This window comes from Cheilinus undulatus, linkage group 15, assembly GCF_018320785.1.
Source record: "Cheilinus undulatus linkage group 15, ASM1832078v1, whole genome shotgun sequence".
Classification (NCBI taxonomy): Eukaryota; Metazoa; Chordata; class Actinopteri; order Labriformes; family Labridae; genus Cheilinus; species Cheilinus undulatus.
This window is the reverse complement of record NC_054879.1, coordinates 7,138,106-7,161,821: the sequence shown is the minus strand read 5'-3', so window position 1 is coordinate 7,161,821 and position 23,716 is coordinate 7,138,106. Positions and strand designations below refer to the sequence as shown.

General features: G+C 39.6%; 1 protein-coding gene across 1 annotated transcript in view; it reads left to right on the top strand.

The window, feature by feature from the left end:
* Positions 1-23,716, top strand: part of LOC121522590 (polycystic kidney disease protein 1-like 2) — a 108,040-nt gene that overhangs the window by 8,331 nt on the left and 75,993 nt on the right. Inside the window, exons 2-11 of the mRNA XM_041807124.1 lie at positions 6,196-6,354; positions 6,430-6,618; positions 12,403-12,513; positions 13,484-13,631; positions 15,461-15,690; positions 15,848-16,038; positions 17,750-17,924; positions 18,045-18,187; positions 21,072-21,222; positions 22,385-22,571. Of these exons, the coding sequence (XP_041663058.1) occupies positions 6,196-6,354; positions 6,430-6,618; positions 12,403-12,513; positions 13,484-13,631; positions 15,461-15,690; positions 15,848-16,038; positions 17,750-17,924; positions 18,045-18,187; positions 21,072-21,222; positions 22,385-22,571 (1,684 nt within the window). The remainder of the gene's footprint in view (positions 1-6,195; positions 6,355-6,429; positions 6,619-12,402; positions 12,514-13,483; positions 13,632-15,460; positions 15,691-15,847; positions 16,039-17,749; positions 17,925-18,044; positions 18,188-21,071; positions 21,223-22,384; positions 22,572-23,716) is intronic.

The following is a 23,716-nucleotide window of genomic DNA, read 5'->3' as shown; positions in this document are numbered from 1 at the left end:
GACTTCGAAATTTTGAACACCATAGTAATCAATGGGAGCATGAGTTCCTCGGTGGCGCTGCTTAGGCGTGGGTCTGCCGCCTCAGATGGCCATTCTATTTTTTTTTTTTATTTAGTTTTTTGCTTTTGTTTAAAATCTAAGTTTATAGTTTTTGCCATTGTTCATTTGTTTAGTTTTACTTTTGCAAAAAAATCTCCATCATAGTTTAGTCTTTATTACTTTTAATTTTTTCAGCAAGACAGAATACCTGTCATTGGCAAGACCCAACAGGGCTCTACACTTTGTAAGCCGGAATAGTTAGCTTTAATTTTTTTTTTTAATATGACGTGTGTATGTACATGTGTAGATTCATGTACAATTCTGTGGGTTTTCCACAGTAGCTCTGTGACCCACTGACCTCCTGGTGACCTGTTGCTTGTGCTGCAGGATGAGACGTAATGTTGATAGTGTGACGATTTGTCATTCATTTCAGCACGTTTCCATGTTTTTTCTGCTTTAGCACGGTGATTACCTTAGAAAGTTAAAAGGTTTATGTTTTCTACAAAGGTTTGACATACTAGCAGTTCTCCTGTGATCTTGTGCTTGCTCAGTGCTCCAGGCACATTTCCAGTGTGGGAGGTTGCTTGCCTTCGGTAAGAGCAAAAAAGCTTGCGCACTTGGTGTATGTGGAAATTAAAGGTTAAGGGTTACACCTGTTTCAGGTGTGTGTCCGCTCCTGCTCCTGCGGGTGCGACCTTCACACTAGGCGCGAGGTCGCTGCATGTAAGCCACATATTCCTGCTGTCACAACCCTGTCATTATTCATAAGTTTGACTAAAATCAGCACTTTAAGGGACTTGATTCAGTGTATTTGGGGAGAATCAAAATAAAAGCATTATTTACAAATGGTGGGAGTTTCTACATAGTAATCCTAAACAGTGCTTTTCCTTTTAAAAGCACAAACCAGAAGTACATTTACACTGTGTTTATCTTTCCTGTGATATATTGTACTTGTGTGGAAACAGAAAGTTTCTCGGTTTGTAGAAGTTTAGAGAAGAACTTGATTAAACAGATGCATTTCAGGTCTTGGCCTTCATCATTGGCATCAAGAAACAGATTACAAATATGTTCTACCAATGTGGATGTACATGATAAAGAAATATTTCATAAATAATCCAAAAACTGAGGTGAGAAAAAGGCACGAGAGACGGAGACGACTTAGGTTGAGCTGGTTACTAGTCTTGGCCGAGGAGAAACAGTGACATCAACACAGTGTGAGGTTGAAGCCAGATTTCCAACGAAGCCCACAGTAGTTCACCCTATCATACCTTTTGGACTACGTGAAGTGTTAAATGCACTGGAGCCAGACTGTCTAGACAGCAGACAGTGAGGAAACAATCCTTGACAAACAGCATTTTATCTAACTCAAGGATGTGAGTTTTGACTATTAACCCAGGAGAAGAGGAGAGACGCCTAGAGTCTCCACTCTTGATCGTACATTTTGACCTGGGACTTTGGAATAACTTATCTGAAGCATTAGAAATATAAGGAATATTGGACATTTTCTTGACAGCACATATTTGCTACAACAAAGTAAATACAGCTCTCTACAGTATTCATCATTTTCCCGTCTGTTTTGGCCTATAGACGTGTGCAGAAAAATAAGCGAGACCTTGATTTTCTAAATTCTCTGCAGCGCACATGCAGGTGGCCTAAAAGCCCTGACTTGTTAACATGCAAACAAACTGAAATCTAGCTTTGCCACGGCTAACATGTGCATCTCACACTTCCAGTCTGAAACGGGCTTTCGTTTTAGTTAACGCGTGGGCATGAAAGTTATGCGCCCAGCTATCATCTCCCAGTTCTCACAGCCAAGCACAGCTTATTCTCCCAACATGGTGCGTAAAAATGACCCTCACATTAAGCCCTGCTGCGTCCATGCTGGTTCACCACTTTGCTGCCTGGAAGGCTTCACCTCCACCACCCCAGCCTCCTCGTCTTTTGTTACACCCTCATATTCACTTTCATTTGACGGTGCAGTTCATTGTTGCTCATATTAATCATATGCAGAATACATTTTCTTTATATTTATCTATGGGGGTTCAAGCAGCGTGCTCCCTGGAAAGTGAAAGCATGCTGCTTATCTAACCCAGGGAGCAAATTTTGACCCCAGCCTCCTGCACCAAGTTAAACTGTATACCATTTTGCATTAAATGTTAAATGTATGACGAGTGTTCCAGACTGAAATGATTTTTTTTCCCATTATCAGTGCATAAGTTGTCAGAATTCCTTTATTTCTGTTGTGTTCAGTATTAAAATTATATCTGTCCTCTAGTTCACTGAAAGTAATCCCCGTACTTCCAGATTAATAAACATCTTTGTGTTTTAAATCTAACTAACTTTAGTAGGTCCTACTTTATCTGAAGACCTGTTAAAGCCCAACTTAACTTCGCTAAGTAACTCACACAATTTAAAACCGGTCCTTAATGCTGTCCTGGATGGAGTCCCATGATATGCTCAAAATCCCACTTTCCAGGTTCACAGTATTTCCTTGAAAATGGCTCTATTGGTTTTGGAGAAAAAAGGATGATCCTCAAGATTTTGTCTGCTGAAACATAGTACATTTTGATCTCATGGTTGGAGGTGCTGCCTTGGAAAACTCTTGAAATAAGCTTACTAAGTGGCACTCTAAACTGAACGTTTTAAGTTTAATGTACATTCCAGATTTAGTTAAGTTAGCTTAGTTACTTCTTTTAACGTCCATAGTTTTTGACTAATTTCCCTATTCCCTTACTAAAAGATGTCAATCACTCTCAGTGGGTTGATATAAAAGTCGGTCTTTCACAGTGTGTAATTACAGCTGCCTTCCCAGCAATCATCTCTTCTTTCTATCAGCTGGTTTTCTTTACAGAAATTAAAGATCTCAGAATGCCTCAAATGACCAATTAGAGTCAGATATTCAAAATTGCAGTGTAGTTATGTAGTTAAATACACTCTTTGAGTTCAGAATGAATTATCCTTTCTTTCACAAAGAGCAGTGGATAGAGTTGAACTCCGAGGAGAGAGAAAATTAGGAATGCCATGAGGTACATGCTGTGTTCTCAGGTGAAACATTGAAACTGTCAGCTCACAATGTTAGGATGCATAAGGATTAAATAAGTTGAATTATTTAGTTAATACTTGATAGGTGGTAGGGCTCAGAAGGTAGAGCTGGAAGGTCAGAGGTTTGATCCACAGCTCCCTCAATCACTGTCAACAGTGCCCTTAGGCAAGACCAAACCAGATTGCTTCCACCGCTGCTTCCGTGGTCAATATCTTGGTTTTTATTGACACACACAAAAAAACATAATTTTAAAAAGTATTGTCAATTAAACACATATTTAAAGTGAAATAAGTGTGTGGCACATGTGTAAATCTGCCTAGATCAGGACGTCCTCACAAACTGAGTGAGCGTGCAAGAAGGAGACTAGTGGGAGAGGCCACCAACACACCTATGACTACTCTGAAGGAGTTACAAGCTTCAGCAGCTGAGCTGGGAGAGACTCTGCATAAGAGCTGGGCAATTAATCAAAAAATAATCGAAACCTACATTTAGAGTCTCTAACTGACATAAACCTGCTCAATTTTTTCTGTGTAATTCTCTCTCTCCTAATGTACCATCCCCTCAAAAAAAAAAAAAAAAAAAAAAACACTATCGGCTGTGAAGTCATGTGATAGATAGCCAGGTGTTGCAAGCCTGCTGTAAACCTAAAATAAGAGGAAATACCAATCATGAGCTCATTCCCATCCAGTCCACTAAAACTCAAACACGGAGCTGACTGTGCAATGTGAGCAGATATTTTCTACTTTTTATACAACAGTATGAAAATAATTTATTTTGTTGGCAAGAAATGCAATTTGTTTATTTTCTACTTTTCTTGAAAAATTTCACATTTAACAAAAAAAGATTTTCATTTCAGCTGATGTGTGTTTTGATTTAAATTGTTTCAATAAATAACCATAAATTGTTCACCTGTGCCTGTTCCTTTCAGTTATTTATTTCAAAATTATACAGATATTTTCAGAACAAACAGAATAGGAGGTTGGCGTGGAGTAATCATTTGTTAATCATAACTGGGGTGAAAAATTCAATCAATCATGATTTTGATTTTTACTCTAAATACAACAACTGTTGACCCGGTTCTTCACCAGTCAAAGCTTTGTGGGAGAGTGGCAAAGAGAAAGCCTCTGTTGAAGGAAACTCAGATTAAATCTGGACTAGAGTTCACCAGAAGGCATGTGGGAGACTCCACGGTCAAGTGAAAGAAAGTTCTGTGGTCTGAGACTAAAATGGTGTTTTTGGCCATCAGACAAGACGTTGTGTTCGGCTCACCAAGCTCTGGACATCACCATGTCATCATGGCTTGACTTGAAAAGGGCTGTTCATGCCTGATCCCCATGCAACCTGACAGATCTTGAGCAGTTTTGTGGAGAAGAATGGCGTAAAATTGCAGTGTCCAGATGTGCAAGCCTGATTGAGACCTGTCTACACAGACTCAGTGCTATTATTGCAGTCAAAGCAGACTCTACTAAGTACTGACCTGAAGGGGATGAATATTTATACTGTCACTTATTTAGTGTAAGTCAAAGTCATCTTTATTGTCAGTTTCAGCCATATGTACCAGACATACAGAGGAATTCGAAAAGATGTTTCTCTCTGGCCCACATTTTAAAAAGTATAAACATAAGTTAAAAGAAACAGAACTACTAAGTATACAAAATTACAAAATATATACAATATATGTGCATGTCAGTATGGTCACAGTTACATATATTTAACCTTACATATATTTATTAAATTGACATCACTTTGTATAAATCTGTTTTCACTTTGACATTAGAGACATTTTGTCTTATTGCACTGTCAAAAAGCCAAAATTATTGGCCATGATTGATTTTTAAAATCAATAAAAGGGTAAAACATCCAGTGGGGTTTATATAGGCACTGTATCTGATATCTAATATCAGTATGTGAATGTAGAGTGAATGGGTCTCAGTGGGTAAGTGTGAAATGTGGTGTGACCAGCTTTCAGTGCTATACAAGCCCAAATGCATGTCCTGTTTCAATGTGAGCCTCTTTTTAGTTATCGTTTGTTGTACAAAGATGAAGCCAAAATACCCAGCATTACCCAAAGTGATAGTGGTTTTACATGCAAAAAAGATTAGCTGGAGAAGAACCACAGTACTGACTTCAAGTTGCTCTTAGTGTCAAAAATATATATTTGACTCCCTTTTTCAATATGGGGTGTGTGTGGGTGTGTGTGTGTGTGTGTGGGTGTGTATACATATATACATTTAACTTTGGTTAACCCCTGAATGCTGTCAGATTTACTACACTGCCCCTTTGAGTGTTTAAAGCAGGGGTGTCCAAACTATGGCCCAGGACCAAATGCGGCCCATGAGCCATTCTTGACTGGCCCTCGACAAATTCTTGAAATGAAATGAAATATGGTCCACATTAGAGCAGGAAGCTTGTGTCTTTTTAGTTTCAGCACAAAGCAATGCTACCATGCTAATTCTGAAAACAAATATTTTGAAAAGATGAATCTGTTAATTTTGTTTTTTCATGACTAAATTGAGACAACACTGTAAATTGTTAATATATTGGCAACCAAAAAAATTAAAATATCTTGATTTATAACACCCTGATAAATGACGACAGAAAATAGCAGCACCAATGACGATCCAGGGACAGAGCCAGTGGTATCAATGGCTGACCAGAGCCCCCTGAAATCTGATTGGCCACCTCAAACTGCTTTTTTGATTAGTTATTTGCCTAGTTAGTCATTAAGTGGTCATTTTAGCATGCCCAATCACAAAGCATATCTTAACCTACATTAGTATGGTTTTACTAACTTTAATAACCTTTAAGGTGAAGTATATGAAAGTGGCCCCACCATCCTTATAAGTCTCTGTATGTGGCCCCAAATGGAAAACAGTTTGGACACCCCTGGTTTAAAGTAAACAAGGTCCATAACGAAGCACTGAGTCTTGCAAGGTTTGATTTACTGTCCCAATATGCTGAGTTTATACTATAGAAGTTCCATAATGGTCAGTCAGAGTTCTGTTTCCTCTATTCCAAATAAACCAAAGCAGTATAAATGTAATAGCACCATGAAGGACAAATCTTTAACCCTCTCTGTCGGTTTCACCGACACGTGTTTTTCCATTCTCCAGGTCCTCTCTTTTGGCTTGACAATTCACCCGTCACTTATTCAAAATGGGTGAGCCACCCGCAGCCAGGGGCTTCCTGTGCACACATCCTGAGAGACTCGGGCTTCCTGTGGAAAGCAACAAAGGACTGCAACAAAGAACTGCACTTCATCTGCCAGTTTGGTACGTATTGTGTCTCCTACTTTGAAAGCAAACTGAGTGTACCTCCACTTTCTATCACTTTTTTCACTTCTCTAGAGGCTGGCAGCTCCATTGTGTGTCCAGGTTGTAACACCACTCTGCAGTGCAGCTCTGGTCAAGTTTTAATGATAGATGGAGCCTTCCATGGACGAAAACGCATGCATTACTGTCGATGTACTCTCCTCTCACTGATGACACCCACACAACAAAAGTGCAGCTGGGTGGATGTACAGGAAACATTAGCAGGTAAAACATGGTCAAACAGTTATTTTGTGCTCAATAAAAAACATTCATTATTTCCACTTTATCTTGTTGTGAATCATGCCATGACCATTTATATTTCATTATGCAATCTGAAGCTGTTAACAGCTGTTTTTCTCCGCAAAAGGACCCTTATTCTTTCCCTCATAATGCACTGAACTCAATAGGAAAGATCAGAACATGAAAACAAACACTTAAGCACACATTAACACGATTCTGCAACCTGGAAGCTGGTGAAATCCAAACCAATCCAGTGAAAAAGAATGATAATTGAGCACATTATGTCTCGCCACAGACCATTATTATCTCGAAATGACTGCCTGTCTGGACAGTAATAGAAGAGAAACAAATAGAACTTAATAGCCCTAAAGATAACGATTATATCTGCCCATTTAAAGTAAATATTGACTCATGCATTAAACTGATGGCAAAAGCAGAACATCCATTTATTCTCTTCCCAAACTCACTCATCCTGTTTAGGCTCTCTAGGATACTCAGCCTTTTTCAGTGTTTAAAATGAGAAAGAACTAACCCTGCAAAGCAGATGGATATGCTCTTTTCCTTGTTTCTCACTGGCAAATCCATCTTGCAAAGCTCCAGTCTGAACCTTTTTGTCAGGGTAAGAAAGTGATAGGACCAATTAGCGATGAGGGGCAGTACTTTCAGGCATGGCGGAGTCGTGACGTAAGCAAGCAGCAATAAGAGGCCAGTACCGTTATGGCAGAAGACATTAGCGTGGATGCTGCAAAAGCATCTGTTCTATCAGAACTTGACGATATTTCTTTGCTAAAAGAAGAACGCCTCGGTAGCGATGACGACGTCACATGTTTTTTTGCACTGATTGGCCCATAAAGATGTGACAGAACGTTTATCCAATCACCCTCCGAGTTTTTTTCAATGGCTCTGCGCTTTTCCAATCGCTGTATATTGAAGGTTTTTCAGAAAGCTCCATTCTACAACCTTTGTACCAGACCCTAAAACAGTTTGGACCAATCAGCATCGTTTAAGAAGGGAGTAGCTACAGCATGAGTTTAGTTTTAGTTTTAATGGAAGCAGATAGCAATGGCCGCCAACAGTGAAGCAATCAGCTGGGATGTAGCTGTAGTATAGCGGCAGTTTCATCAGAGCTGCACCACATTTCTTTATGAAACAAAGAACAGCATTGAAAGCTTTTTATTAGGGAAAAAATGTTTTTACTCCTCTGCTGACCTGCTTCAACGTGAGAATGGCTGCTGGTGGAGTGATTAGCTCAGATTTAGCCATAGCAGCAGTTTTAGCAGATCTGGACCGCATTTATTTATCAAAACAAGAGCAAAGAGCAACACTGGAAGCTTTCCATGGCAGAGAAGATCACCTGAATGTCTCTCAATGGGCTTCAGCATGAATTTTAGCCGCCAAAAAGCATCACCATTTATAAAATACAGCAGCGCTAGCCTGGGGAGCTCATGTCTGCTACCTCATTTGGTCTTGTTGCTCTGATTGGCCTGTCATGAATGTGACAGAATGTTTCTCAAAAGTCCAACCTGTACCAAACACTTATCCATCCATCCATCCATTTTCTATACCGCCAAACATTTATACGGGAGGTTTTCCAGGTGAATGTGAAATTCATCCATACGGTAGATAGGGGTTGATATGAGAACAATTAGTTAATTTAAAGGGGCATTTGAACAATCATTGCAATAAAGTACAACCCCACTTCCCACAAAAAGTTGGGCCGCTGTATAAAAATTTAAATTGAACTAGAACACGAACAACAAATTAGATCTTGACATTTTACCATTTCATGACAATATTAGCTCATTTGGAATTTGAATGCAGCAAAACATCCCAAAAAAGTAGGGACGGGGTCATGTTACCATGCACGGCATATGCTACAGCACATTGGCAAACATGTATAAGAAAAAGAGAGGCAGACTCAGAACTGAGGCAGTTCAGTGGAGATAGGAGTTTTATTTCTCTTGTCTTATTTGTTCACAAGCTGCCAAGATTTGATCAGAGCTGAGAACTTAACCACAGCGCTCAGCTGCACTGCGCGCTCTCAACCTGATAGTGTCCAAGCGTCTTATCAGTTTCTTGCAAGGTCAAGTGAGACGGGTTTCGCTGATTCTACCAAAGCCTTTTGAGACAGAAATAGCAGCTCCTTCAGGTAAAAAGAAGCTTTCTATGCTGACATCCCCAAGCTGATTTAACACCATTTATTTGAACCTCAATAGGACCTGATACACAGGCTGTCATATCATACAAAAGTCTACAGCTGAGATGAGGAGCTGTGTGCATTCTCGGAGAGTTGAATTACAATTGTATGTGTAAGTAGAGGCAGAGGGGTGAAAATGATTAAAAAACAGGGCAAAGGAAGCTTTAAGCAGCTTATTGCAGTACAGCCCAAGTCATTTGTAAAATCCAACCTCTGACAAGAAAAATAGCCAAGTACCTTTTAGGATTTTGTGGTGACGTCACTGGTAGACATTTTACCAAGAAAATGAATATATGGTGCACAGCTCATACTTCCAATATTTTTGCATTCCCTTGTTTATCATGTCTCCTTTTTTTACATAAGGGGGTGTGTGAGTGTAAATATAGGTGATGGTGAAGTGTTTTGTTTTCTGCTCATTGAAAGCACGACACAAGCGCTGTCTGATGATGATTAACGATGAGATCATAGCAGTTTGGTGGCTGAGTAAAATATTGTTAGAGGTGCAAAACATTTTAATTGATAACCAACATGAGTAATAGTGATAGTACCAGTTACTCATAGCGATTTGTAATTCCCATTACACCTTTCTTATTGCTTTGTTTTGATAATACAGCCCTTTTGCATATGGCATCATACAGTTTTTCCCGCTTGGATGGCAAAAGGGACACTGACTGGATGCCAGTGATGAAATAAACTCCTTTAATCCCCTGTGGTAATTTGTGTAGTGCATATTCTGTACATGGAAAGTTTAAAAAAGCTTGAACTCTAACCAGCATTAGAAACCTGCAAATCATTTTAAGAAGCAAATAATAGCATTTTCCACATTTGAAGTACTGAATGGGCTCATGCTAATGCTCTAATGCTAGCACCCTCTGAGGGGGTGTTGTACTATACAACCAGATGTGACACAGGTTATAAAAGTTAAGAAACTTTTGAACCATAAATCATAGCCTCTTGCTTTTTTCATATGCTGTGCCATTTCAATTATGCTATTCATTCCTTCAACTTCCTTCTGGAAGCTTTTCTAGCAAGCGTGAAACTTCTGGGTTCTGTTAAAGTTTATATCCACATCAGAACATCTGACTCCATGTCAGATGTCTATTTTCTCCATTTTCAAAATCAGTTTTCAGTCATTTCTGACACTAGTGGCTAATGCTAAACACCATTTTGTATCCCATCATGCTTTGTCAAACCATGCAGCTCTTACTGCACAGATCCAGGAGGAGACAGCCTGAATGGCTCATAAGAGCGACAAAGAGACTGTGATGTAGCCCTCTGTGTCTCTGCAGACAGGAACTGCTTTAAATAATGGCACAAATACAGCCAATATAAAAAAGCACATTGACTTTTTGTAAATATGTCAAAGTTTGTTTGTTTTTTAAGATTTATATTTGGGCCTTTTCATGCCTTTATTAGGTAAAGGAAGGACAGTGGATAGACTTGGAAACAGGGAAGAGGATGGGGAGAGACATGCAGTAAAGGGCCACAGGCCGGATTCGAACCCAGGCCGCCCGCGTACGTTGGTAGCGCCCGGGATCAGTAAACAAACAATAGTCCACGCTTATTATCAAAGGACAGAATTTTCCTGTATTTAAGTTAATTAACAGTCTCCTTATTATGTATTTATGGGTCTCTAAAGAGCAGAAAATGAACACGATCATATTTTTGGATTGGGCAGTGAGAACAACATGATTTACTAGTGCAGTTAATAAATTAAAGAAAGACTCCGTCATGGGCGAAATGTCACGAACATCTTCTGCATTTAATTTTTTTAAAAGTCTAGAACTTATTTGTAGAAAAGAGGGGGGAAAGCTCAAATTTGTGTTATTTGTGTTATTAATTATTAGGTGCAGAAAAAGGTGTATTTCGTATCTTCGCCTGGTCCTTCCTGATCTCACTCATCAGAGTGAAGCCGTGTGCATACTGGACTGTAGTATGCACCAAAACGTTTTGGTCTTGCGTCATAAATATTTAAGTCATACAGTGACTGCTGACCCGCTGTAACAGAGTTATGGACAGCTAGAGCAGAGGTAGGGATAAAACGTTTCTCCCCCGTCTCCCCACAGGGTGAAAATTTATCATGGAGGGGTTATCAGTAGCAGAGGGGGAAATCCCCCCAGCAAATCGGACCCTGTGATGCGCTTCGACATCAGCGCAGCGTGCTTGGAGGGGGGGCTGGCCTGTTTTGGCCCTACTCATGAGCAAGGTTCATTTTTCACTTTGAGCGTGGCTCGGCACGGCCAAACTGGTGATGGAAATGCAAATCAGCATGGCTTGGTTTGGCTCGGCGTGGCCAAAACCCATAGTGGAAAAACCCAACAAGAGATGGGAGAACAAGTTTATGCTGAAAAGTCTGAGTCTTTATTGTTTACTGTGTGTCAAACTTAAAAATCTGTCAGTTAAAATTTTAGTTTAGCTCTTTCTTTTCTCTTTGTAGTCCCATAAGCTTCTTAAAATTCAAGTGACATTACTGCAGCAAACATATCCTTGAAGCTCAGGTTGTCCAAAATAAAAGGATGTTTAGAGCTTGACTCTGCACCACAGGGTTGATTTGATATAAGAAATATTTGCTCATATGCAATCTCGATCTCTTTCTCCATCTTGTTCCCTGCCCAAAAATTGTTTTTTTGTGAATTTCCACAAGATAAATGATAGTCTAGTCTTGTAGTCAGTAGCCCCCAGTCTTTGCAAAATCCTAGTGACTAAAAACAAAAGAGGGTCTTTAGTTTTCTTTTCTTTTTATTTATTTATTTATTTATTTATTTTTACCTTTTTTTAAAGTCTTTTAAAAGATTTCACTGGTGTAAGGCCAGCTTTAGAAGGCTTTAAACCACTGCTTATGTTTGGACCATTGCCTCTTTTAGTCTAGCCTTCACAAATTTCTCTGTTGTTTGTGAGTTATTTGTCTTTTGTGTTAGTAGGCTAATTCTGTTTCGATGATTTTCTCTCCCTTTTATTGCTCCAAAACACACCTTGAACTTATCAACTAGATATGTAGTTGCGTAATGTCAACACAAGCACTTCAACTATCCACCTTAGTGAGTGCCAAGGCCTCTCAAAGAGTAAAGCTTTCTAGGGCACGGAGTCATGAAGGGGCCCGTGTTAACACAGACGTCATGGTCCATCCCAAATTTAAGCAATAATAGCCCTTAATTTCACACCTAACTTCCCATCATCACTTATCAAAGCAACAAAACAACACATTTGTTTGAATGTTTCAAAGGTAAAGTGGTATAAGGTGTTATTTTGGTATTATTAACATGGTGGGAGCATTGGACTAGGACAGCAGTGTAAGTGTGTATGGCCCTGCTGAGTCCTGCAGCATCTTTTCAGTTAACCACTAAGCTGAATAGAGCCAGGTACAGGAGGTGAGCTAGTTTTTAACCTGGGGGCTAGCGCTACAGATGCAGTGTTCATGTATTGGTATTGTTAAACTGAGTCTGGGAAGGGTCCATTGAGTCTTTTAGGGGCCCGTTTATTTCTAAAGGCGGGCCTGGTGAGTGATGTAATTGTTGTTGCTGAACAAGGGTTATACAGTACCTGCATGCTGTATGTTCTCCATGGTTCCCTAGATCACTGCCAGGGTCGACAGTCATGCCAGGTTTCTGAACTTGTGGACTCTTTCGGGGAACCCTGCCCTCATCTTGGGAGCTACCTATCTGTGGAGTACCACTGCCAAGAAGGTAGGCCCCTGTTTAAATATACTGCATGTCTCATGAGTATTTTCTACATCCAGTATAGGCTGTGCAGGCCTCAAAGTTCCCTATCTTCCCTATTTGATATCACCTTTTTTAAAGTAGATATTCATGGTACTGCATGGTAAAAGCCTGAACTGATGCATGCATCAAAAAGCGGCTACATGATGGGGGACATGACTTTCTGATGTCACTGTAAACACTGATGCACAGTGATGGACTCAGATAATGCACTGTTGTAGCTAGATTAAATCTGTGTTTGCTAAAGTTTATACACTACAATACTGTCTGCAGCATGATGAACCTGTCATGTCGGGATATGCTGTTACCATCAAATGCAACACAAAATTGCCACTAAAGAATTCCCATGTTGTGGGATGAATACAGTTGCACTAAAAATGATTCAACCCCCATTGCAAATCAGGTTTCTTCTGAAAATGTACAGACTTTCAGCTGCAATGCACACGTCAAACAAAAGCAGTTGAAACAGTGCAACACCACAAATGCCTCAAGTGGTTTCACCAAATTCCACTAAAAATGCAACTTCTAATGACCTCTCCATTCTCAAAATGACAACCCCTGAACAGAACCCTCACGACAGCTCAAATATGCAACACCAGTGTTGTCTCAAGCGCACCTGATCTAACTAACCACGGGCTTCATTAGTGTCACCAGGTTTGCTTGAGCTGGAACACATGAAATACCTGAACTGTGAGGGGTTTGTTGAGTATCACCCTTGACTGCATGTCAGAAATATGGCAAAGTAAAATGAATGGTCCTAAAAGTTCAGAGAAGAGATCCCTGCCCTTCACAAATTAGTAACAGGATACAAAAAGATAGCAAAGGCACTGAATGTTCCCAGAGACACAGAAAGACTAATTTTCACAATAGACCTAATTTGCAATGGGGGTTGAATAATTTTCGTTTCAACTGTAAAGGTTTTATTTTCTTCCCATAGGACTCACACTGTCAGTGAGCACGGTGGCGGCTGTTTACGATGATGTCACCATCAGAGTGAAGTGGCTTTTAGATTTACCAAGAGGAAACCTTGAGTGCAAGCTGAGCACTGGAGAAGGGCAGATTTTTTATCTGCACATTTCAGACAGGCAAGTAAAAACTTTTAAAGTCTGACTGTCCTGGATTTACTGATTTAAAAGAAAGACTGAGATATTTAAGCCTCATTCCATACAAATAACACATGTAGGTTTGTTTATTTTTCTTTAGATGCACTGGCCTTGAAAGCACTAATTTAAATATGTTGTTGTGCTGCAGGGCAAATACAACACCTGGATTTCAATTTCAGGTCAAAGTAGCTTTGAATGAGTTTATATGAGTTTGTAAATGCATGCAGCAAACACAGTTTTAGCATACAATAGAGACCAATTATCCTTTTCAAACTGAAAAAAACAACTCTCAAATCCTGAGTGTATTTGTTTGATCCTCCTTTTAGAGAGTGATTTAATGACTGAAACACTGCAGGAAAAAATCACAGATTCACCAGGGCTGTACAAAAAGGCAGCTCTTTGACTACAAAGGTTAGTACACAACAAGGCTAATTATAAAGCAAAGGCTTTGTCAAAAACCAGACAGGATTTAACACAAAAAATGAGCAAAAAATACCAAACAAACAATAGAAAAAGGAACAGTAGGGAATCACTTCATTGAATCAGCATTATTTAAGGAGAATGAGGTGGTTGCTATGGGCCGGGTTTGGTTTTTATACTGTTTTTAATATGCTGGTATTTAGTGCCACTTCAGAATAGTCCAGTGTTTTGTTAGCCAGTCTTGGCTGTTTTTAGCTCTGTGTTTTGGGTCATTATCTTGTTGGAGGACCCATGACCTGAGACTGAGACCAAGCTCTCTGACACTGGGCAGCAAATTTGGCTCCAAATGCCTTGAAAGTCTTGAGATTTCATTGTACCCTGTACAGATTCAAGTCACCCTGTGCCAGATGCAGCAAAGCAGCCCCAGAACAAAACCGAGCCTCCTCTATGTTTCACAGTAGCTACAGTGTTCTCTTTTTTTTATGCTTAATTTTCACGCTGTGAACATAGAGCTGATGTGACATACCCAAAAGCATAGGTCCAAAGGACATTGTCCTAGAATCATTGTCATGCATTTGGCAAATTCTAGTCTGTCCTTTTTATGATTTGCTTTCAAAAGTGGAGACTTCCTTGTTGTCTTCCATTAACTCCACTTTGGTTCAAACAGAGATGGTACCTTGACCTTGGAGTTCACCTCATTCTGGGCTCTTCGGTTAACTTTCATATTATCCGTCTCTTCAATTTGTCATCAATTTTCCTCTTGTGGCCACGTCCAGGGAGGTTGGCTACAGTCCTGTGGACCTTAAACTTCTGAATAATGTCATCAACGGTAGTCACAGGAACATCAAGCTGCTTGGAGATGGTCTTATAGCCTTTACCTTTAACATGCTTGTCTATAATTGTCTTTCTAATCTCCTGGGACAACTGTCTCCTTAGCCTTCTGTGCTCCATGTTCAGTGTGGTACACACCATGATACCAAACAGCACAGTGACTACTTTTCTGCCCTTAAACAGGCAGACTGACTGATTACAAGTTTGAAGACACCTGTGATGCTAACTACAGGTCACACTTTAGTTTAACATGTCCCTATGGTCACATTATTTTACATATTTTCTAGGGGCACCATCCATTTTATTTCAGTGAACATTGTGGGATTTTCTGAGCTCCAAGTTCACAGCAGGGTTTGGCAGAATGAAAGGCACAAGCCATGATTCCATAAACTTTGAACTCAGCAGCCTGTTTCATCCTTAGATAGAAAAATACTGCTCTGACTTTTAAAGCATTGTCAGCATGTTTGATCTATGTGTAATCTCTGTAACTTCTTCTGCCCCATCATCTGTAAGGGACACTGGGTTCTCACTGGGAAATATTTCTATATGTGATTTTCCAGGTTGGAAAGCAGTGTGATGTACAGATATACACATCCTCGTACATTTGCTGTGGAAGTCGAATGCGCCCACAGTGATATACACGTCACAGCTCAGAAAATAATAACCATTCAGGAGCCAGTCGCAGGGCTGGGTGTCACCGGGTGCTATGCCAGGAAATTGTCTTTTCGTGCTTCCGATTGCAAAGCCCTTGATAGAGAGCCATTTGAAATACAGATAGAAGTAAAAGCAGGTAGGTGCCCTGATGATCATAATGTGCAATGATTCATCCTGTGCGATTTCATTTCAATGCTCCAAAGCATCAGCTTTTTGTGTTCTCATTCTTTTCTTTTCTCACCTGAACAATTTGAATTTAATCTGTTTAAATCAATGCCTCTTTTTATCTGCAGGTTCAAATGTGACTTACAGAATCCAGAGAGATGGTATGTTATTGTCCAGTTTATCTGTGGTCAGAGGAAATATTCCCCGCAACATCACAGTAGCATCAGATATGATGCAGCAGCTCGGGCCTGGCTGCCACTGGCTGACTCTTTATGCATCTAACATGGTCACGGTCCCAGAAGCCTCTGCAGAGCTGCAGGTAAGTCAGTATCATCAAGTAACACGTGATGTTTGATCAGTGAAGCAGTCACAAGCAAGATGATTTTTATTCAGTTATCTTTTATCAGTACGATCACAGTAATACTCAATACTCCAAGAAAAAATACTAACTCCTGACCAGTACTTCCCAAAGTGTGGGTTGGAGCCAACTCTACCAACAGTGATTCACAATTCAAGACAAAGTCTGCTTAATACATTAAAAACTGACGTTTAAATGTCCAAACCAAGTCATGGTAAAGTGCTCCAGATGATATCCATTCTAAAATAATACTCAAAAAATGCTGAAGTGCTTTTGAAGGCTACCTAAAAAAATACATATTCCATTCCAGTTAAAGTGCATCATCTTGTGCTGGTTTTGTTAAGAGGTGCTATAGCTGCAGGTGCAAAAGTGTTCCCGTAGCATTTAGTTCTCCCTATTTAGAAGCATGAACTCTGAATTTAAAGGATGAGAACAGTCATGGAGAACAGAGCTGGCTTTACGCTACAGCTCTCAGAAATAAAGATCTGATAGGTTGAGTTGTTGCTTGTCTATAGGCTTTCCTGCCTATTTTACGATTCGGTGAAGAGCATTTTTGTTTTTAAAAGACAAGTTACCAAACCATGAAACAAGGGGAAAAGACAGGACAGATTCAATGAAAGCTCCTTAGACAAGTTTCCTGAGACAAAATAGTTGCTGGTGTGCTTTTTTGCAGACTGTCTCACAGTGTCTCAAAGGTGAGTTTAGAGTCGATAACTGTACCAAGATATTTATAGTTTTCCACACATTCAACAGCCAGGTCTTTGGTCATAGTAGGCTCATGATTTGGGGCATGGGCTCTAAAACCTATGATCATTTCCTTTGTCTTAGAAATAAAAGCTCTAAGAAAGAATCGTCACACCAGGTGACAAACTCATCCACAATGGGACCATGGCTGGACTCATTATTGTGCAACAAAGTCACAATAACAGAATCATCTGCAAACTTCTCAATAAACTTGTTCTCACTTTCACTTTTGCACATGTTTGTGTACAAAATATACACTAATGGTGAGAGAACACGCCCATGTGATGAGCCTAGGAAGAATTAGATATGGTGCTATTTACGTTGACCCTTTGTGACCTATCTGTTAAAAAATCAATGATCCACCCAACAAGATTAAAGGTTAAAATGCTCTAAAAGCTTCATGGCAAGGATAAGGGTTGGATTGGGTTAAAAGCAAAGGAAAAAAAAAACAGCAGTCTGGCGTGTGTTCTACTACCTTGAAGATGTTAGATTAAAAGGTTTATTAGCATTAGTGTGGAATCCTCTACTCCACTATGAGCCCTGTAGGCAAACTGTAAAGAGTCGAGTGCCTGCTCAGGTGCCTCAATAATCCTGTTCTGCATAAGCTCTTCAAAGACTTTCATCACAAAGTCAAAGTATCAGTTTTCCCTTAGAAGACTTAGCATGGTCAGTTCATTCCAGAGCTGAAGCAGCTGTGGTGCTCTATAGAAGGTGGAGTTGTGGGCCCAAACACAGTCACTTTATCTGCAAAAGCAGAATGGAAAATGGACGCTTTGATTTACGTAAGGGCACCAGCAAAAGTGAGTTATGATGATGCTGCTGGTGCAGACAGGTTTGTTAAAATATGGTGTTTCTCTGTAAGTGTAACCAGTTTGATATGTTGAACTGACAATATGAAAGCTTGTTTGTTAATCCTTGAATACTGCAGATGTGTGTGTTGGAGAAAGTAGGTGGGCTGCAGGCCTCTGTGCTGACGGAGCAGTCTGACTGTGAAGACTCCTCACAAATAACCATCAGTGTTTCCCTCGAACACGGAGCCCCTGTACAGCTGCTTTTCATCCTGACCGGAGACAGCAGTTCAGTCTCAGAGACCAGAAAAATGAGTACAAGGAAGGAGATTTTTCACATTGGAAATAAAATTGGAGGTATGGAGGATACGCCATAAAATTGGCGCCATTTAGCTATAGATAGTGCCAAAACTTACTTTGTTTGTTTGTCTACAGGATCTGTGCAGGTTAAACTCCGAGCCTGGAATGACTTCTCCTCTTTGGAAGTAGAAGTGGATATGTTTAACATCTGTGACAAGGATTCACTTGTGGACCAAAGTAGTCAAAATGACTATGCTCTCACATTTTTCAAGACACCGGTAAGCAGATTCCTGTTTTCATAGAAGAGTAATGCCAGTTGGGTCTCACATTTAATAGTTAGCATGTGCAACAGTTAATTTTGGCCAAAAAAAATTTAATTTCAGTCTAAGTCTCCATCCATCCATCCATCCATTTTCCATACCGCTTATTCCATTCCGGGTCACGGGGGGGCTGGAGCCTATCCCAGCTGTCATCAGGCGAGAGTTTAAGTCTGATAAACAAAATGTTCTTTAGTTTTTGTCACATTTTAGTCATTACTACCTTTAAAGTTTGTCTGGTTTTAGTCAAACTGAAACACACAGTATGTAAAATTCCACCACCAGGGGGCACCCAACAGAACAATAACACAGTATGATAAATACTGACCAGGGCTGCCCATCTCCACTGTCCACTTCTTGTTTTGAACTGAGGACATCTGATCAAAACAAAAGGCAACTCATAAGGCAGAATGCAGATTTTGGCATGAATGTGGAAGTACACCTTTAAGTGCATTTCTCCTTCATTATGACAGATTTATGAATGAAAACAAAATGTTGGTTGTCTTTTTAGTAGATATGCTTTATGCCCAACTCAAAACAAGAAGTAGTTTTGATTTGGAACGGCACTGCTTAGTGCCGTCCTCTGGAGCAGGGGCTCTCAACATTGGGGTCGGGACCCCATTGGGTGTTGCAAGACACTGAGAGGAGGTCTCCAGATGCCTTAAAAACACTACGAACATTTTTGAACTACACTGTTGCTACTTTAAAACCAATTTTGCCTAACTTTAACCTTTTTTTGCAACTTACAACTCTTTTTTTTTTTGGTCAATTTTAATCCCTTTCCAACCCTTTTCTCTGCCTGTTTTTGCTACTTCTAAACCAAATCTTACAGCCCTCTGCCTATTGATGGCTCTGTTGGCACAATATTGCCACTATTAACCCCTTTTACCACTTTTTAGGCCACAATTTTCATCCCATTTCACCAAATTTCCCCTTTTTTGCCACTAAAACCCATTTTCGCCATTTTTTTATTTTTTTGCCACTTTGATCTAATTTTTCGCATTACTAACCCGTTCCTGCTACTTTTAAAATCTAATTCCACCACCTTTCCCATCCTTTTTTGCCATTATTAACCCATTTTAGCTATTTTAAATGTATTTTACTTCTGTTTTTAACAGAAGGATTTGCATTTTTAAGAAGGAAACTTACTACACAAATGAATTAAAATTTGTGTCTTTGATAAGAGTGGTTATTATTCAGGTTAAATATAAAATAACACAGCTTAACTTTACAATGCACCATGATTTTGCTGGCCCCTAGTTTGGCTGGGCCTCAGAAAGCTCTCCTATTTACCCCCCCCCCTTATGGACGGCCTTGTCTGTACATGACTATTCTGTTCAACCACCTTCAGGTACAGTGGGGGTCCCCGGTCACTGGCACCTTTATTTTGGGGTCCCGGGCTGAAAAGGTTAAGAACCCCTGCTCTGTAGAGGTGGACTGCACTAAGCAGCGGGGTTCCAAACTTGCCAGAAAGGCCAAGTGTCGGGGGTATCCATGTAACGGAGGAAAGTTTTGGAGATTGAATTCCCAGCTAATGGCAGTCACTATAACGATTACTGTATGATAATAAAAATGAAGAATTTCTCTGTCTTTGAACACTTTTGGAAATATCAGTACTATAAGACCTCAATAAAAAGAAAATAACATGAGAATTGTAACTTTTTAGATAAATATATAAATATAGATGTTTCACTGCAGAAATTCTTCATTTTGAATCTGTACATACATTTCTATCCACTTTTGGTCTGTTAAAAGTGATTACCCCAGAGTCAAAACTTTAAGTCAAAACATTTATTCTCCTTGCCCGACTCTGGTGCCATGTCACACTTTTTCTGCTTTCTAAGAGACAAGAAAACCCTCGATACACTGTGTTCCAAATTATTATGCAAATATGATTCCAATTAAATAAACATTTGATTTTTAGTTTTTCAACTGAAGTTTCCAATTTTGCTGCTTCTCCTGTCAGTTTCCATCACTGACATCAATCTCAAGCTGCATTTCCATTAAAGTTTTTCACAAAATAAAAGTGATATTTCTAAAATAATAATAATTTTAAAAAGTCCAATTTATAAGTACAACTTGAATGCGTTTCCATTGAAGGGTGTTTTGGGCATGAACCTTTTAATTCTTGTAAAATCTCATCTTGCGAGACTGTTGCAAGGAAAATAGATGCTTAAAACCTGTTGTGTGTTGGCAACGAATGATGGTTCAGAGGCAAAGTCTGTATGTATGTCTGTATAAAGTCAAAAGTCTTCTTCAGGCTTCACAAGTTGAAGAAGACCATGCCGCCTTGAAATGTCATTTGATTGCTAATAAAAGCCTGAAATAGGAGCTCCTTGGTGTGTGCACCTTTTCTCCTTGTTTTCAATCCTTTAGAAGCTATTAGGTGTTGTGAAACTCTGTTTTGGTTGATAATTTGGAACACTGCATTTTAAGTTATGTTCCAAAAAAATGCCATTGTCATCATTGTTAATTTTGTTGAATAAAGTCAAGATTATAAGGTTGAGGAATGAAAAATACTATTGACAGCCAAGAATATAAACTATTTAGGAAAACATGAACAAAAACAGTTCATGCATGATAATCTGACACAGTGTACATTGTGTTTTGACAGGTTTACCCAAAGTGTCAAATCTCAAGGATTTTAAATATCTGACCAAAACAAAATCACATTTTAGTCCTGTTGTAGTGTCCTTGACAAAAATGAAACTTCCTTTTTTCAAAGTTTTTGTAACCAAAGGTGTGTTAGAATATGGTCTTGCTCTTGTCTTTCTTATGCAAAAAGGTTTTAGACACATTTTTGGTCTTAGATTTAGTGGACATAATGAACACTGATTTGTTTCAGAAAAATAAACACATCCGAGTCGCCAGAGGTTCAGACAAACTCACTGCAACAACAGAAGGATCCATGGCTGACAACAGTCTTCAGATCGTACTCTCAGTGGATCACGGCTTCAGTCTAGATGTTCCAAACAGAATTTTTCAGTGGAAATGCAGTAAGTTCAGTGATTTTTTTTATGTTTTCTGAAATAATAACCCTTTAAAAAAGTATTTAGGTGTCTTCATTGTACATTTCTTTACATTTTCTCTGGATGCAGTGCCAGTAAAGCTTTACAGTCTGACAAAATATAGAACGGTGGCAGATTTAATTCTTATTCAGTCCTTATAAATGATGGCTCTTGAGTTAAGGATGAGTTAGCACTTCATTTCTAGCCGTTGACAACAAAACAAGCTGTAAAGCTGCTGATTATAGAGGCAGATTGCTGATAGGATGTGATAATGCTGTATGTGATTGAAATCGAATCATATTGGAGGATACTGAAAGAGTCCCACCCCTGCTACAACTTGCCTCCCTTCTCACCTAAAATGAGTCCTTTGAAAAATAAAAATAAATACATGGAGAAATGCCATGAAGTGTTTCAACCTGAGTTGCCACTAAACACAAAGCACAGAGATGAAATGCATTAGAATTGAAAATAAAAACATTTTTTGTCAAATCTTTGGATAATTTATATATATGTATTGTTCAAGAAAACTAAAAGATAAAAACTGAGCTACAGACAGATGCAGAAACCTTCAGAAGACGGACATATTTTCTGAAGGTATAGGGCTCACTCCAAATAATGCCACAGCTTGGCCTTGGAGAACCCCAGCTCAGAGTTGCCCTATCCTGATCAGTCAAACGTGACATGCTGATTCTTAGAGCAGACACCCAGTAACGACTGTAGCAAGGCCCATACTCACAGGTGCTGACAGTTGGCACCTGACTGGCAGCGCCTGGAGGTACTAGAAGCTCAAAACAAGAGTCAGTAGCAACAGCAAAATAAGCTGTTAATTTTTCGTTGGAGCAACCCACATAATCAGCTCTGCTGCTCATCCCTCAAACACATGTTCCTTTCCAATGTGGTACCATTTCAAAGGGAAATAAACAGGTTAACCAATGGTGTAAGATTTATTTTCAAGAAGCATTGTTGCAACAGAGAAATAATGTACAAAACACACATTTCTTCACTTTTTGTGCTAGGTTTGACATACGTCTCACATGAGTCATAATGAGGACAAATATGTGCCTAACTTGCAGGACTGGTCCACAATGTTTTGGATCACCATGTCAGTTGTTAAAACTGTAGTTTGATCTCTGTCTCTGTTGGTTCACAGAATATCCCTGTGAATGTCAAGGGGATTTCAATGGAGAAGAACACATTGTTAAAGGAGACTGCATACCAGATCCATTTGAGTTTAACAAGTACCACTTCAATGTGCTTGACGTCAGTCATAAAGTGAAGGAAACTGCGTCCATTTGTATCACTTTCACACCTGAGAAAGAAGCTCCAAGCTGGCTGAGGTACGACATTCATTTTAGTGAAGTTAAATGACATAGCTTTTGCTCAGTTGCACACACAGTAGTCACCATGAAATCCAGAATGTAAGCTGTCCCTCATAGTCAAGCAACAGTCAGTTTTTTGGGGTCTTAAACTGCCCTCCTACTTGATTTCCATTTCATTCAGCAGAGTCTCCAACTTCTGTGCAGGTGTGTAGCTCTTTTGTACCATGTGTTTTTGCAAAACTGAGGTTACATATCTAACACTTATAGCACCATACTTAAGCTCTCAGTCTTTTTATAATGATTTGATTTTTTTTAAGGGACAAAAGCCATCCAAACTAACCCGCCCCCTGTTAATGAAATCCCTTAAATAGAGCCTGTTTGTGATCTAAAGAAATTCAAGAACAGATGAGAAACTAAGTCATTGACATCAATAAGTCTGGAAAAGGTTACTAAGCCATTTCCAAGGCTGTGGGACTCCACAAATGGAGAAAACTGGGAGCAATGGTTAACCTTCCCAGGAGTGGCTGGCCTACCAAAATTACTCCAAATGCGCATCAGCGACACATCCAGGAGGTCACAAAAGTAATAGTAATGACTCAAATTCCAAAAAGTGTAATGACTTTTAACAGTGAATATTTTGAAGACTTTTTGTCACAGAATAATATTTTTTAAGTTCAGGTCTCAGAGAGATGGGGGAAGAAGTTTGAGCAAAAAAACCCTTGTAATTAACATTTACTGTGTCCATCCATCCATTTTCTATTCTGCTTTTCCCATTTTGGGTCTGGGGGTGAGCCTATCACGACTGTCATTGGGCTAGAGGAGGGGTACACCCTGGACTTGTCACCAGTCAGTCACAGGGCTGACTTAAAGAGACAGAAAACCAGGCATGCTCACACTCACACCTACGTCCAATTTAGAGTTACCAATTAGCATGTGAGCATGTTTTTGGTGGTGGGAGGAAGCCACCCATGCAAACTCTGCACAGAAAAGCCCTGACCCAGAAGGGAACCAGGGACCTTCTTGCTGTGAGGCAACAGCGCTAACCCCTGCGCCACCGTGCAGCCTCTATTCACTGTGTTTGATACATAAACATCACTGAGTTTTAATTTCAGATCTTTTTTTTTACTTTCTTTTGTCTGAAAAGTCCTACAACTTGTTTAAAA